The sequence below is a fragment of the Sinocyclocheilus grahami genome, unplaced genomic scaffold (genome assembly GCF_001515645.1).
Source record: "Sinocyclocheilus grahami isolate Dianchi unplaced genomic scaffold, SAMN03320097.WGS_v1.1 scaffold388.1, whole genome shotgun sequence".
Taxonomy (NCBI): Eukaryota; Metazoa; Chordata; class Actinopteri; order Cypriniformes; family Cyprinidae; genus Sinocyclocheilus; species Sinocyclocheilus grahami.
In genome coordinates this window covers 393491-410308 of record NW_015505567.1, presented here as the reverse complement: position 1 = coordinate 410308, position 16818 = coordinate 393491, and the positions used below count along the sequence as shown (strand labels likewise).

The 16818-nt window shown below is 38.2% G+C and overlaps 1 protein-coding gene across 1 annotated transcript in view; it reads left to right on the top strand.

Annotated features, from left to right (window-relative positions):
- The window catches only part of tcf25 (TCF25 ribosome quality control complex subunit), a 139141-nt gene that overhangs the window by 13871 nt on the left and 108452 nt on the right, over nucleotides 1-16818 (top strand). The window contains exons 4-9 of the mRNA XM_016231330.1: nucleotides 7612-7810; nucleotides 7885-7944; nucleotides 7989-8103; nucleotides 10740-10822; nucleotides 16003-16133; nucleotides 16370-16469. Coding sequence (XP_016086816.1) covers nucleotides 7612-7810; nucleotides 7885-7944; nucleotides 7989-8103; nucleotides 10740-10822; nucleotides 16003-16133; nucleotides 16370-16469 — 688 coding nt within the window. The remainder of the gene's footprint in view (nucleotides 1-7611; nucleotides 7811-7884; nucleotides 7945-7988; nucleotides 8104-10739; nucleotides 10823-16002; nucleotides 16134-16369; nucleotides 16470-16818) is intronic.

The window sequence follows — 16818 nt, the reverse complement described above, 5'->3', positions numbered from 1 at the left end:
TTACAACAGAACAGCAATGCATTTTATGGACGACCGTTTCGTGAACCTAGGAGAGGAGGTAATTCTGACTTTGCTATGACAATCTGGCGCTTCTGAATCAGCTACGGTTTTATTAATTTAAATATTTGCTATTGACTGTTCAAATGCAGAGTTTTGTGCATCGTGTGTGTGTGTGCGCGCGCGAGAGAGAGAGAGAAGAGCTGTGTGCGTGCGTGCGTGCGTGCGTGCGTGCGCGCAGAGCGGCGTGCGTGCGCGCGAGCGAGACACATCACAGTGGAGTCAGCTGTCTTAACCGTGGCTTGTGTACTGCAAACACATATTCAACACTGTGTCTGTCACGAGACTCTGTTCCCCTTTTGGGCTCTGTCTTTACATTTATTTTGAAAGATGAAGCTCGCGATTATGGTAAGGGGCGTTACATTTCCGACGAGTGCTTGCGGTGTTCGGCCAATCACAATGCACTGGGTCAGCTGGCCAATCAGAGCAGACTGCGCTTGTCGGAAGGAGGGACTTTGAGCATTGAGTCTTCAGACTGCTAAAGAGTAATATATTCTGACAGTTTAACATTAAACTAAACTTTTATTTTGATGGGTTGCCGTGAAGAACTTGTAGCTGCTGTGTATGTGATATGACGGTAGTTTTCTCAAACTAAACGGTAAAATGCTAATGAAGTGACTCTCAGAGCAGCTGGAGATGACATTCGTGTTCATATCATCATATAGTGAGACACCGCGAGTGTCATCCGCGCTTTAGTATGTGTGTAGTAAACAAAGTGCGCCGCGCCATCCGCCATTCATTCATTGCAGAAATCATGGCGCCTTATGCGTGATATATAAAATGGTTCCGTAGTTTTATAGTATTACTATAGCATTTCACCGGAGCATTGCGAATCATGCGTATGGCCATAAGCGCTGAATGAATGACAGGATTTCTGTTGTAACATCGCACAAGGTAAATAAGGGTGACATCTAGTGGAGGAGACCAATGATAAGATTCACGTTAATCAGATCTTATTTTAAATGTGCTGAAAAAAATCCCGGAAAAGATCGATTCGCGGCTTTTGAGAATCGATATCGAATCAATGTCATTTAAAAAAAACGATTAATCGAAAAAAACATTTTTTTGCCCAGCCCTAGACATAGCCTGCCCTATAGCATGGTGTAGCCTATTTTTATTCATTTTGTTAATAAAAGTTCTGTTTTATTTATAGGCTAAAGTGAGTTTGTTGTATCATTCAAGCCAAATTGCCGCTAATTCGAAAGTGAAAGTAAAATGCGCACGGCGCTTTTAAGGTATTTAAAAGCGAAGGAAAATGAGCAAAAGAGGGAAGATTCAAACAAACTAAAAATGAACAATTGCTTTATATAAGTGAAGGAAATCGAGGAAAAGAGGAAACGTCCATGTTGTCACATCGATTAGCCGGTGGGAAAATTTCCTCACCGTCACAACCCTATTCTCGACAAAATAAAAATGCAAACAGACAGACACACAGAGATTCCTGTTTTTATTAGAGAGAAGAATTTGTTCAGCCCCCTCCCTCCGAAGCTTTGAATATTCGGTGTTGATTACTACCAAAGCTTCGAAGCTCAAAAAATGGTATTCGGACCAGGCCTAATTGATACCCTCACAAAAAAAGTCTAACAGTACACAGTCCAGCAGATCTGAATAATGAGCGATGGCTAAATACTCTTGAATATAGCCTTTCAGCGATCGTGTGCCCTGTCTAAGGGTTAACACTATTCTTGCCGTATCCATACCTGGCCAATGTCCATCCGAGAAGCCGCTAGATCCTTGTGTGGCCGAGTATTCTGTAACAGGGCGAACAAGATGTGAGACGTGCGGATCCATATGCAAGGCTTTATTCAAGGACGTGGTCAAAACTGGCGTGGGTCACTGAAGCTTCGATGTGCGTATAGCGCATGCAACACAATTTCTAGTGAAGCCCTGTATCAGGGCATGTATTGGTTTCCCAGAGTCACGTGATCGACGACAAATGAAGCCTCACTTTCTGTCCAATCACATGCGCATTTCACTTTGCGAATCGGAATGTTCTATCCCCCAGACCTTACTTTACGAGTACGTTTTAATTCAGACTTATTCAGTTACATTTTAGATACCCAGTCATAATATGAAGAATACAAATTATTTCAGGGAAATTTAATATTTGTCATATGCAATTCATGTGTGTACATTATTCTTCTATTATTACATCATATTGATATTCGTACTGGTATTAAATCGCACAGTTTAATGGGTAAATTAATTGATCAGAGACAAATTCAACAAACACACACATTGTTAGGCTTTTATTTGTGCACATAACAATCGATCTATGGAATGTATGGTGGATGCTTTGTCCGGAGCGTCAGGGCGAACAAGATGTGAGACGTGCGGATCCATATGCAAGGCTTTATTCAAGGACGTGGTCAAAACTGGCGTGGGTCACTGAAGCTTCGATGTGCGTATAGCGCATGCAACACAATTTCTAGTGAAGCCCTAGCCCCCATGTATTGGTTTCCCAGAGTCACGTGATCGACGACAAATGAAGCCTCACTTTCTGTCCAATCACATGCGCATTTCACTTTGCGAATCGGAATGTTCTATCCCCCAGACCTTACTTTACGAGTACGTTTTAATTCAGACTTATTCAGTTACATTTTAGATACCCAGTCATAATATGAAGAATACAAATTATTTCAGGAAAATTTAATATTTGTCATATGCAATTCATGTGTGTACATTATTCTTCTATTATTACATCATATTGATATTCGTACTGGTATTAAATCGCACAGTTTAATGGGTAAATTAATTGATCAGAGACAAATTCAACAAACACACACATTGTTAGGCTTTTATTTGTGCACATAACAATCGATCTATGGAATGTATGGTGGATGCTTTGTCCGGAGCGTCTTTCATGGGCTTTTGACTGCTATATTTTTATTAACCACCAGATGGTGCTGTTTTCGACACTCGAAGCTTTGAATCTTTTCCCGAAACAGTCAGAGGAAGCCTCAGTGCTTCAAGAGGCTTCATTTGCCCATCACTAGTAAACCGTATCCGAACAGGGCGAGACGAGAGGGGAAATCGAAGACAGGCGAAATCGTTCAGGGCAGGCAGAGAACAAAACTAGAAAACAGGCTAGAGTACAAACACGGGAAAACAGACTATGAACAAGACTAAGGCTGGACTCGCTGGAAGAGAGAAAAGTGTTAAACAATACTCGACGATCTGAGCAGGAACTGAGTGGGTGTTATATAGTGTGTGTGATTGGTCTTAGGTGAGCGTGTGATTAGCAAAATGGCAGATGGGAAATGTAGTTCTAGGTAACATGACACAGTCTGTGCAATGTGAGAGTCAATATGATGGAAGGGCGACCTCTGGTGGCAATCAGACGGAAGGCCACAGACCGGATTCATGACAAATCGCATTTACTGTGGTTAATCGCGATTAATCACATTATGCACAAAATTCAATAATTCAAAAGTAGTGTGTTGTCCACTGTTTTCATTTAAAAGTACTGCAATATGAACAAAAGTACTTTTTACTGCAGTATTCCTTTTACATAGCCTAGTAGCAGTTCAGATATTTATTGTAAATCTCAATTTAAACATTAATGTAATCAAATTTAATTTAAAACCAAAGCTATTTGTCACTGCAAGGACATTAACTTTTTATAGAAAATATTTTATAGTTTGTTATAGAAAAACAATGCTCAGTGTCCAGAGCCTCCATCATAACATTATAACAGGCACCTTCCGAGTACAGACCTGCACGATCGTGGGACCCAACGCAGCAGAGTGCGGTGTGGGACAACACCTGATGGGTGAGTGCGGGCGGATAGAGACTCGTGTGTGTGTGTGTGTGTGTGTGTGTGTGTGTGTGTGGGATGCGGGAGAATAAGGGTGTACTCACACTAGGCAATCTTAACCGCGCTCGGGCGCGTTTCGTTTAGCCGTCCCTGGCTCGGTTGGAGCGGGGGGGGATAGACACGCGTGTATAGATGTGTGTGTGTGTGTGTGTGTGTGTGTGGGATGCGGGAGAATAAGGGTGTACTCACACTAGGCAATCTTAACCGCGCTCGGGCGCGTTTCGTTTAGCCGTCCCTGGCTCGGTTGGAAGAGTTGGGCCAGAGCGCAGATCAGATGGACTCTGGTGCGGTACGCATGTAGTGTGAGATATACAGTGGGTATGGAAAGTATTCAGACCCCCTTAAATTTTTCACTCTTTGAGCAAAGGGTCTGAATACTTAGGACCATGTGTTATTTCAGTTTTTCTTTTTTAATAAATTTGCAAAAATGTCAACAATTCTGTGTTTTTCTGTCGATATGGGGTGCTGTGTGTACATTAATGAGGAAAAAAAATTAACTTAAATGATTTTAGCAAATGGCTGCAATATAACAAAGAGTGAAAAATTTAAGGGGGTCTGAATACTTTCCGTACCCACTGTATATTAGGGCTGTAAGCGGTTAAAATTTTTTTATCCAATTAATTACATGATGTGGCGAGTAATTAATCTAATTAATCGCACATCAAATTTTGCTGAGAAATTACTCCCAAAAGATAATTTAAAGTAATTTGTTGTGTAAAGCATCAAACAGACATTACAAAAAGTAGCTTCAGCAAGAAATACTTTGTTTGATAACATTTCTTATATATACTCTTTTGGACCATGAGGGTGAGTAAATGATGACACAATTGCCATTTTTGGGTGGGTGAACTATACCTTTAATAATCAATTTTATTAATTTTATTTTTATTACTATGGAAATATGAAATTATTACTTTAATGAAATTATACTCTAAATAATAAACTAAAACTGCCAGTAGGTAGTGGTAAATGTCTTAATGATTAAGTCATAGAGTCATTTATTCATTCATTTGATTCGTTCAAATGGCTGATTCATTCAGGAGTGAAGTAAATGGTTCTTTATGAACAACGTAATATATTTATAATAATTTATAATTATCAACACGCCACATGGTTCACCCAATTCGTTCAAAACATGCATTAAGAAATGAAATGCCGCCGTGTGTTGCTTGGAGACGAACACTTCTGCTTTGTCTTTATATTTTTGTTGGCAAAATTGAGCAAAACAAGCAACATTGTGTTTAAAATAACACAATATTAACTTCTTATTTATTGTACTGTTGTGTAAGATTGGTATCACATTTGCACTTGTGTGATATTGCTTAACTATATAATGTAAATGTGAGACAAAAACTCAAACGGGCATTTTTGCCCCATATCTTGCAGTGAGTATGTTATATTTAAAATAACACAATATTAACTTCTTATTTATTGTACTGTTGTGTAAGATTGGTATCACATTTGCACTTGTGTGATATTGCTTAACTATATAATGTAAATGTGAGACAAAAACTCAAACGGGCATTTTTGCCCCATATCTTGAATTTTAGGGACATTATAACTATGTTCTCTAGGCTCCATCACGCAGTGAGTTGCTGCCCTGCACCATATTTGTCATCTATCAACTGTAGGGCTGTCAAAATGACTGAAAAACTAAATTCGAATTTTAAATATTATCAAAATTCGAATTATATTCAAATTTAAAAGGCATAATTTCAGTTAGAGGGGAAAAAGCTTTTGGCTTCTCTCCTGAGGCCACAAGAGGGCGCATCGCGCAAAATATTATGCACATTTCTTCAAAGCGTAATAAAATAACACTATCTTTGGGGGAAAAAAAGTGCATAATGTTTAAAGGGGTCATAGGATGCTACATGCACTTTTACAAGTTGTTTGAACTGAAATGTGTGTTGGCAGTGTGTGTCCACAACCACCCTATAATGATAAAAATCCGCCTGGGTTTTTTTTTTATATATATTTTTTTTTATCTCGTTAAATGTTTTCCCCTTTCTCAAATCGAGCTGATCTCAGATGCCTGTCTGTGTGACGTCACACAGACAGGCCCCTCCCACGATAGTTTGATTGACAGTAGCATTTCAGCACAGACTGGACTGGTTTCTTACTAGTCAGCTGCAAATATGGCTTGACCCCAAAAAAATTCTAACAAAAGGTTTCTCAGTGGTTTACAGTAGTATCAGATGTACTTAAAAACATACTAAAAGTTTACCAAAGTTTGACTCCAAGAAAAGCCCCATTTTCAAAATGGCGGCTGTCAGGTCCTTAAAATGACCATTACTCCTTTGTATTCCTCCAAGACCAGGAATACTGGTCCCTGATACATGTTTTGGCCATGTAATATTCTAATTAGCATATTTGCATGATAGATAAGTGATTACAAGTACAATTATATATTAAAGCAATTGGTTACAAGCACATTTATGTGAAAAATAAGTAACAAAAGTTTTTGTACAAAAAGTACAAAAGTAATTGCATATTTCTCCTTTCTCATATCGTTTTGCCTAGTGTTGGTGTTTTCTGTGGTTCATAACCATTCTTTTGATTCCAATAAAGAATAAATTCATTAGAACTGTGTGGCACTGTAAAATTAGTCAAAACAGGGCTGCCACATGAAGGCTCAGTACCGCTAAACCCTTTTATTTTATTTTTTTATATATATTTTTATTTTTATAATGCGTTTAGTTTTTTATATATTTTTAATACTTTTTTTTATATCTTTTTACATTTTCTTCAGTTGTTTCCTCTTATTCTGGTTTATTTTTTATACTTTTTTGCACTGTGACCTTCACTAGAGTTACCATTAGTCGTAACACTCTTCCTCCCATAGAGGTTAATTATAGTGATTCTCACAATTCCCAACTTGACATGGTCCACAAGCAGGCATGCATGGCAGTCCATATGCCCTGCAATTGCACCGTGTTCGGCAGGCAGTTGTGCAATTACAGTGGATCATCTGCAGGAGGCTTTCTGGGGCAGCAGTCTTACTGGTCATAACTGGCAGGAACCGGTTCCAATCCACACCATGATCTGGAAGTAAACTCTTTGGCAGTGCTATTTGGTTGAGGACTCAGTTGGAGGCAGATGTTCTGGGGTAACAAATTATTTGGTGGTAACAATTTTCTTGCTAAAAAAGTTGTAGAACAAAGAGGCAAGTGAATCAGTACTGCCACACTGCCATTGCCTTGGTCCCATGGTCCTCTATGACATTCCTTGCTTGATGTGGGAGCAGAAACACATTTGCACAGGACTGGATGGTTGATTCACCATTCACAAGTTTCTGGAATGTTGTCTGTTTGCCAACACTAAAAATGCGTGAAGTTGTATCACATCCTGTGAAGGCCCAGGACTTGTTTCATCTCACTGATGTTGTACACTTTTTAGTAGCTTTGGACTTGTCTGAACGAAAATAGAGGCCTCTATTGTTCATCCCAACATAGTAGAGGAGAAGAATGAGTAAGTCTGTATCCTCCCCTATCAAGGTTGTGGGCTGATGTTCTGAGGCCTTGACTGCAGCTTTGACAATGTCCACGTCTGCATCACCTGATGCATTGATAACAGTGCAGCCCTTCTTCTCCATCTCCTCGGTCATAAGAAGTCCTTGTTTGTTGCAAGATCTGGAAAGGAAATAATCCTTGCGTCCCACAAACTCAGTCTCTGCAATGAAGTTATCGATGGGGTGAGTGTTTTCACCACGTCTCTGATGCAGTTTTCGACATGATCAGGAACCGTTGGAACAGCAAAGCAGGATCAATGGTTCGGTCTTGACCAACTTTGATGGTGGAGTCATCTGCAAGGGTTTTTGCCTGGTCTTTCCGTTTGAAGGATATTCCAAAAATGGGTTTTCCAATCATCTTTTCAATGATCTCATTGCCAACAGTTTCAAACTCATGCACATTCACCTCCTCTTTGGCAACAACACCAGTTACAATGTTTCTCAGAGATGAGTCTGGAGAGAATGGTGTGCAGATGATAAGCTTTTCCTTGATCTTTTCTAGATCAGAGTGATCTCTTTTCATCCTTGCTTCTGAGGATTCTCGGTGCTGCTCACTGGTCGTGTAGGTGAGGTCATTGAATTCCTGCATGGCGTTGTTGTATTCAGATGTGATGGGTGTAGACATGGTCCACAATGCTCGCATTTCTTCAGTCATTCCACTTCCATGGGTCAAGCCTCCACTGCTTTTCAAGGATCACATCAATGTCTGCTCGATGACAAGGTCAGAGCTAAGGCCTGCCCAGTACTGGTTGCTGCGGCGGATAACATGGAAACCCCTGGAAACTTGTCATGTACATCAGGGTGTCTGGTCTTGAGTTGGCACATTTCTTGGAGGTAGAAATATGCTGATTTCAGGTACTTGTAGTGCCCAGCGGCGGCAAATATTGGCAGACAGTCCAACATTGCGCGCAAGTGCATCTTCCAAGATCCTGTACGATCTGCTATGATCAGAGCTTGGGCTGTCTGCAGCATCTTCTGATAGTTTACCCAGAGCCGGCTGGTTTTTGACCTTGTGCTAAGGTCTGCCCTCTTCGTGTCCACCTTTTTCTTGATTTGGTTCAGCATATCTGATGCTGCAGCACTCTCCAAAGTTTTTTATTTCATTACCATGAATGAGTACATCTCTCCAGCTTGGTTCAACAATAACTCAAACTGTGAGTCATCCTCCTGCAGCTCTGACACAACCAGGTGATTGAGACATCTGTCCACCAGCAAATGTCCATGAAAAGCTCTTTGCACTGACTTTCCAGTCATCATGTGCTGGACGGCATTTGACCATAGACAACTTCCATAATTTTCCTGAGTCCTGTGTCAGTGTGCCTATTGCACCAAGTAGGTTCATAAAAGTATGAAAACCTCCAAGCATTAAGACTATGCTTTTCAGGGGACTACTCTGTGGTGCATCCATGATCATCTCTGCTGCTTTCCAGTACTCTGGGTCTTTCTGGAACTGTATCAGTATGTTATATCCATTACGAAAACTACTACTGCATAAGTGGTGGTAAACACAGTCTGCAGCATGTAGATCATGGCACTGGCACTTCTTTTTGGTGGCTCAGCTTTATTCTCTTGTTGGATTTTAATGTCTTTTTTTATTTATGTACTTCTGTCGACATTGAGTGTACTATTTCACCAGCGGAAATGTGTACGTCGTCGCCTCTTTGTACACTTGCATTGTTGATTCCATCAGCTCCCTTCTGATGAACCTCAAACACATCAGAGCCATCTCTAAAGTTTTTACAGCAAATGGGGCAAGTTTCTTGGTTTACAACAACATGACTCATGGTCAAAATTGCATTTGGAGTGTACTTTTTCCTCAAGCTAATTCAACAATGGCATCCTCTCTTAACACACTCACATTGTTGGCCTTTTTCATGTGTTAGAAATCTGGGTGGGTGGTTTAAGTAGTCAAGGATGAATTTTGTTTGAGCAAAATTGTATACACTGTGCTGCCAACAACATTTCAATGAGGCAAGCAATATCAAATGTCAGTATTCTCTTCCACCATCTTCTGAATTGCTGAAAATTGTGAATTTAGTTTTGTTTGGTTTAGTATAATGGCACCTTTATACTCTAAAACATCTATAGAGGATGCATTACATATGTATTACCTTATTCAAATTGAAATGAGTGACCATTTTAGAGGGTTCACACACAGGCCTCTGTTCGGGCTAATTCAGAGTTGTTTATGATCAAAGTTATACAACTCCAATTTAAGTTACTTTTGGGTGCAATAACTTTTACATTGAATTTCAAGTCTGTTTTTTGGCAAAAAAAAGGGTATGTGTCCAAAAACACGTACTGAGTAGGAGTTACATGACATAGGCTAAATCTTTTACATCTCTGGTTCACCCCAAACAATGATAAAACCTTACAGTAATCTCACAAAATCATGTATTCCATAAGTACAGTGGGTACGGAAAGTATTCAGACCCTCTTAAATTTTTCACTCTTTGTTATATTGCAGCCATTTGCTAAAATCATTTAAGTTAATTTTTTTTCCTCAATGTACACACAGCACCCCACATTGACAGAAAAACACAGAATTGTTGACATTTTTGCAGATTTATTAAAAAAGAAAAACTGAAATACCACATGGTCCTAAGTATTCAGACCCTTTGCTGTGACCCTCATATATTTAACTCAGGTGCTGTCCATTTCTTCTGATCATCCTTGAGATGGTTCTACAGTTATTATGTGTTTACTGCGTGCAATATAACAAAGAGTGAAAAATTTAAGGGGGTCTGAATACTTTCCGTACCCACTGTATATTCAATAACTACAAATTTGAGATAATGTGCTTGTAAATGTTTACTAATGATCTTATTGAACATTAAATAATGATTAACAGAACATTATTTAATGTAAATTAAAATGTTTACAAATGTTATTAAACTTTCAATTTATATATGATCATGCACTTTTAACAATCTGCAAATTGTTATACACTGATTAATTTATTAATATGCATTTGAATGCTTAGAAATCTGATTAAAATGATTTATACATCTGATTAATTTTTTTTATTTATTTAAAGTTAATTGTTAATTATGAAATTAACTATTTGAATATATATATTAACTAATGATCTGTTCAACTGTATGTAATGTTTAATGATTTAAGTAAAGTTATAAAGTGTTACCATTCCTTACGTCACGACTTAAGTGGATATCAACCAAACACCAGATATTGACCACACTGTTTAAACAAATGGATCTAATTTCATCACTTAATGATTGATAGTGTGTAAGTCCCAAACATGATTCTTGAAAAACAAATGGGAGTTGTGTTCTGTGAATAAAGCCTGAGAATTGCAATTCTGAATGCCGCCTTGTGTTTGTTTGTGTCCATATTCAGATCAAAACAAAGACAGAGGCAGTTTCATCGGTGTACTTGGATGACTGTTTTCAAAGAAACATGGCCCCGCTTCAGTCGACCAGGTCAGACCTGACCCTGTTTCATATTTTCCTAGAATGTTTGTTCAGTGCTCAGAAATATCACCCAGAGCTGCTACTGTATCAGTTTGTAGGATTTAGGCAGAGCTGACCTGTGGGTTTGTGGGGCCCCAGGCAAAATCATAAAAATGGGCTCTACCAATATGGACATGATATGCCACATTTTTCATTTTGTCAGTGGAGAACGTGTAATGTTTGTCTGGCAGTAGCTGTTCTAAAATGATTACATGTACAGGTGCATCTCAGTAAATTAGAATGTCGTGGAAAAGTTCATTTATTTCAGTAATTCAACTCAAATTGTGAAACTCGTGTATTAAATAAATTCAATGCACACAGACTGAAGTAGTTTAAGTCTTTGGTTCTTTTAATTGTGATGATTTTGGTTCACATTTAACAAAAACCCACCAATTCACTATCTCAGCAAATTAGAATATGGTGACATGCCAATCAGCTAATCAACTCAAAACACCTGCAAAGGTTTCCTGAGCCTTCAAAATGGTCTCTCAGTTTGGTTCACTAGGCTACACAATCATGGGGAAGACTGCTGATCTGACAGTTGTCCAGAAGACAATCATTGACACCATTCACAAGGAGGGTAAGCCCCAAACATTCATTGCCAAAACAATTAAAAGAACCAAAGACTTAAACTACTTCAGTCTGTGTGCACTGAATTTATTTAATACACGAGTTTCACAATTTGAGTTGAATTACTGAAATGAACTTTTCCACGACATTCTAATTTATTGAGATGCACCTGTATATCTCCCAGCAGGGCCCCCCAGGCACGTTAGGGCTAGGGATATAACGGTATGAAAAGTTCTTATCACGATTATAGTGACCAAAATGATCACGATTATCAGTATTATCATGGTATTGTTAAAATGTGCTGGAAATGTTCAAAAAGTGCTGACACAAATAATTTCACTGTTTTACATTTAAAATCAACAAATAAAATGAGTTTTTGTTTGCATAACTAAAACAATAACATTGCCTATGATGTCCGGATTTTAAATGACAACATGACTGACAACAGAGTTTGTCTAATAGCATGTTCAAATATCTAATGTAAATGTTCAAATAAAGCTTTGAAAAAGTTTCATAACTGGGAAACCTCACATTTCAGCTTTTAAATAAAGAAAAGGGTCAAGTCAAAATGATAATTGATTAATAAATGATTATATGTATTTTATCTGCTTCCTAAATAATACTAGATACCTTATTGTTTAAATGTGTAGAATCCACATAAGCTTGTTTTCATCAACCGGTCAAAATTTACAGCAGGGCATGCAAATTCTGTCTATTTTTTGGCCCAGCAAAAACTGCACCCAGGCTGAATGTAAATGTAACTCTCTTGTAAATCCACGTGATTTGGTCGCAATATTTTTATTTTTTGGGGTTAATCAATGCATGCTGATTCACTTTTATCATAGTTTATAGTTATATGAAAACGAAAGTGGTTAACATTCAACTCCTCCTTTTTCATCAGTATTATTTGTGATTTAAATTTTGTGAATGGGAGTTCCTCTTTTGCTATGTTATAAGCCGGGCTTTGGGTGCTTTCACTTTCAAATTCACGATCTTGGTGTCACGTTTTACAAAAGATAATTGTCTGATTTGCTTAAATACATCTACACACCTTTCACTTTTTAAGACTAAAACAAAAGATGGATTCATTGTTATTCTTAATTAAAAAGCGTAACAACAATAAAACGGTAAGATACAATGACAAACTACCTTATAAAACGTTTATTAACAATAACAAATAGACATGGCATACACCACATGCTGTATTATATACCGACTAATAAATTACAGAACGTTTAGCAAACACTGAGGAAACAAATAAATAAAAAAGAGAGCCTCCATAGCATAACGTGAGATAAACAGCAAAGATAAAGATAGCTTTTCAAAATGAAAACAAAAAGAAAAGTAAAACTAAACTGGCTGTCGGTGACGGTGCTTGCATGTTTTTTTTTTTTTCCCCACAAGAATACCAACATGTTCACCTTTGGTTTAAGAAGCGGTCTTTTACTTTACTTTAGCATGAAACCCATCTATTGTTTCCTCAATATTTGCATCATTTTTGCTGCACGCAGCTTCGCGCTCCTGCTGACGCGGCGAGTATAAACCAGGCTCTGCACTCGAAATGCTGCGCAGTTCAAACGAGTAGCGCGGTTTCGTTGTGCTTTCAGTTTCGTTTGCCTTTTGATGTTTCTCATATGCAACAGAAATGCTGCGCTTATGAGTTAAACAATGCGCGCCAGTGCGACAACACACAAAATTTAGTCGCACCGGCAGAAATTTTTTTCGCAAAATGCATTTGGTCTCACACTGGAGCCCTGTGCAGTACAATATTTATTTATCCTCAGTTGTTCAAATCGTGGTAATTGAATACGGTTATAGCGATGATTAAAATATTAAACGGTAATACTATCCGTGGGGTATTTTATCACGATTTATCGGCAAACCAGTAATCGTTACATCCCTAGTTAGGGCCCTAGATGATCACCTGTATCGCTTATAGGATGGGCCAGTGATGGATTTGGGGATGATTCACAGTAAAACACAGAAATGTTCTGTCATATGATAGGCTCATGGGGCGTTTGTGGGACCCGTTTCAATCGCATGTCACGGGCAGTCCAGTATAAAGCGCACGACGAAGGAGTAGAGTTCAAGAAAGTAATTTTAATAAATCCACAGGGAGAACAGAACAACCACATGGGCGCAAAACAATAGCAGACCCTGAACTGAGGAAGACACAGGGTTTAAATACATGGGGAAGGTAATCAGGAAAAACTGAAACCGGTGTGGAGCAATTGGTAACTAAGGAAACAAACTAGTGGAGGGAAAACTACGACAAAGGAAACAGATCTAAATATACACATCACAGCACGAGAATTTGGATTAATAGTGTCTTTGAAATGACACCGTTATTTAGAGAACTCATGTCGCCACTAATCTTGGAGTAACTGTGGAATGAATGACCCTGGGCCCAGGATGTGGTTTCAAAGACTATTAATGTGGGCATCGCGGACCGTCTGTTTTGCTCTAAGAATATCCCTACATGGCTATGGAGACTTAACACATTTTTAAATAACAAATGTTTTAATCGATGATACAATCTACAGGAATCAAACAGTGCTTGGGGCACAAATATATATGGAATGGGCAAAATTAGCACAAGGGTGTTGTGCCCCCTTTTATGTAGTAAATAAACACACAATGCCCCTGAACAATTACACTAAAATAATTACAACGGTCGCAATTAACGCAAAATGAATAATAATAAAAAGTCTGTGGAATTATATAATTGTGGAATTAAGATTAGATCTGCTCATGCTGTATGAAAGATTTATTTTTTCGCATTTTAAGCATTGCAGTGTTGAGCATTTTAGCCAATCACACATACATCTGTGAGTGTATTCAGGTGGTTGATGCGACATATTTTCTGACATGCCCTTTGTCTGCTGGTGGGAGTGTGCTCACCTGTGTGTGCGTGCATGTGTCTGTGTGTGTTCATCGGGGGCGGAACCACCCGTGCGTGATGCAGAGAGCAGAGGAGAACTGTGCGTGACCATGTAGAGACAGAAATTACATGCCATCGTGTAAATAAGATAAATAACATAAGGCTATTTAGTTTGTTTAATAAAAGAACAAGGTATAGACCTGTTCTATAGGAAAGGTAACCTTAAATGACTTATGTTGTGATCTGGCGCTATATAGAAAATAAAATAAAATTAACTTTACTTTCAAGGGGCGCCCGCCTAATATAATGGCAGGGGAAACACTGATGTTAACATGTTAATGCATATAATGTTATTACTAATGTCTTTGCATATTCTGGTGTTTTGAGGCACAAAGTATGCTTAAAATTTCATGAATTTCAACACATACCAGAGCTGTCTGCCATTATGGCCTGGGTATACTTCATTTTCCATCCTGCTCCGTCTACCACACAGTTGAGCACACAAGCCCTTCAGAGTATACTCTGTTGACTGAGTGTAGATGGACTTGTTTGGCGCATGTGCTTTAACTAGTGGACCTTTGCTTTTGAGTGCTCAAAATCTCGCCTGTTTGAAAGAGAGTCCTGATGCTCTTTGGGGCTCCAGTAAGTTGGCTGAAGTTAGGTGATGAGAAAGAACCATTTTGAGTCAGAGGATCTTGATGAATGGAAAGACTAGGCACGAGGCCTGGCACGAACTTAGGGTGTCCTTAGAAGCGTTGTAGCTCACATCCTCATCTTCTCAGAATCTAACCGAACCGCAGACTGCAGGCGGGTCACTGATGTGAGGCCTTTAAGGCCTGAGAAGATTCACACATCTCAGGATGGGCTTGTCCAATGAGAAAGGCTGAAATTCCAAGCAGGAGGCTGGAAATACTGGGGAGTTTTATGACCCTTTGTGTGAGAGCATGGTAATTTGCATATGGAACTCGAATCAAAATTTCTAAAGATTCTTAGAACACTTATATATTGCCTATGTACCCACATATAATATAAACACTCATTTAGATAATCAGAAGACGAATTCAAAGAGACCAAACATGATATCGGTGGGGCTATATTAACTAGTGATCTATCATAACACGCACACAAAACAGTATACAATTCAAAAGACCGTATAGAAGAACAGTAATGGTATATATAATGTCCTGAGAAGATGCGTGTTCATTCACAGAAAGGTTATCCTATGAATTAATTAGAGAAGAGTCCATTTTTATGGGCATTGTGTCTCTTTCCTAAGGGTAAATGAATTGTGAGTTGTGCTCTGCCCCGCATTCCTTTGGGCAATAAAACCAGTGATATCAGCATTGGTTGCCATGGAACCAGAGGCCTGTTCTGCCTTTCTGAGGTGTTAGATGCATTTCGGGGGAAGGGTCCATAGATCCTCATAGTTGGTTTGTTGACTGAGGGGTGTTACAGAGTATTTGTTAAATATAATTTAAAAAATTGTGTGTCTGATTGGTCCAGACGCTACATTGTGCAGCCCTAATTTAATTACAGATATTAAATGACCTGTTTTTTTATTCTATGTTAACAAAATAGTGTTAATATATTTGAGTATTTTGTTGTGAGCAGTTGTGAATTGCAGTGGGCATTTGTGAGAATCTTTGGTATGTTAACTCCATTAAAGCGAAATAAAGGTCACTGTCATTGCTTCTTTTAGGTATCTCCATGAGTCTAGTGGAGTCTAAAGACGGCATTCAGTGCTTCACCTTTGAACATAATCGTGACTATCAGCAAGTCCAGTTCAAGTTTCTTGATGCGGTTGAGTCAATGGACCCCAATAACTTTGTGGTAATTTTATTGTTGTTAACCACAAACTATTTTATTTATTTATATATAATAAATATAATATATATGTAATATTATTTATTATTATTTTTATTTTATTATGTAATATTTATTATTATTATTTATTATTATTATTATTATATATATATAATAATATTATTATTATTTTTTTGTATGCAGACCTATGAGTAACAGATGTTAACTATGTATGATGACACTCTGTTTCTCTTTTTTTTCAGGTTCTCCTGCAACTTAACCCATATCACATTGATTCACTTTTGCAGCTGTCAGATGTATGTCGCATACAAGAAGATCAAGAGACTGCCAGAGATCTCATCGGTGAGGAAATTCACTGATGCGCTGAATATAAGACCAGTGATGTGTGTGTGAGAGTATGTAAGCCTGCAGGGCTCTACGCTTACATTGTTTAGTAGCAGTTGTACTCCTAATTTAAAATTATATTTAAGAGCACAGGCAAAAAATTTGTAGCACAATTAAGTCGATTTTTTTATAGTAATGTTATGTACCACAAAATATCATTCAGAAGTAAACATAAGAAACAAATCTTATCAATTATGATAGAATTCAAGAACATGGTGTGAGTCATAACAAAGGAGTTTACCTTCTGTTAAACCAAATGTAATATTTTAAGTTAATTTAAAAGGTTGAAAAAAACAACACTGTTTTA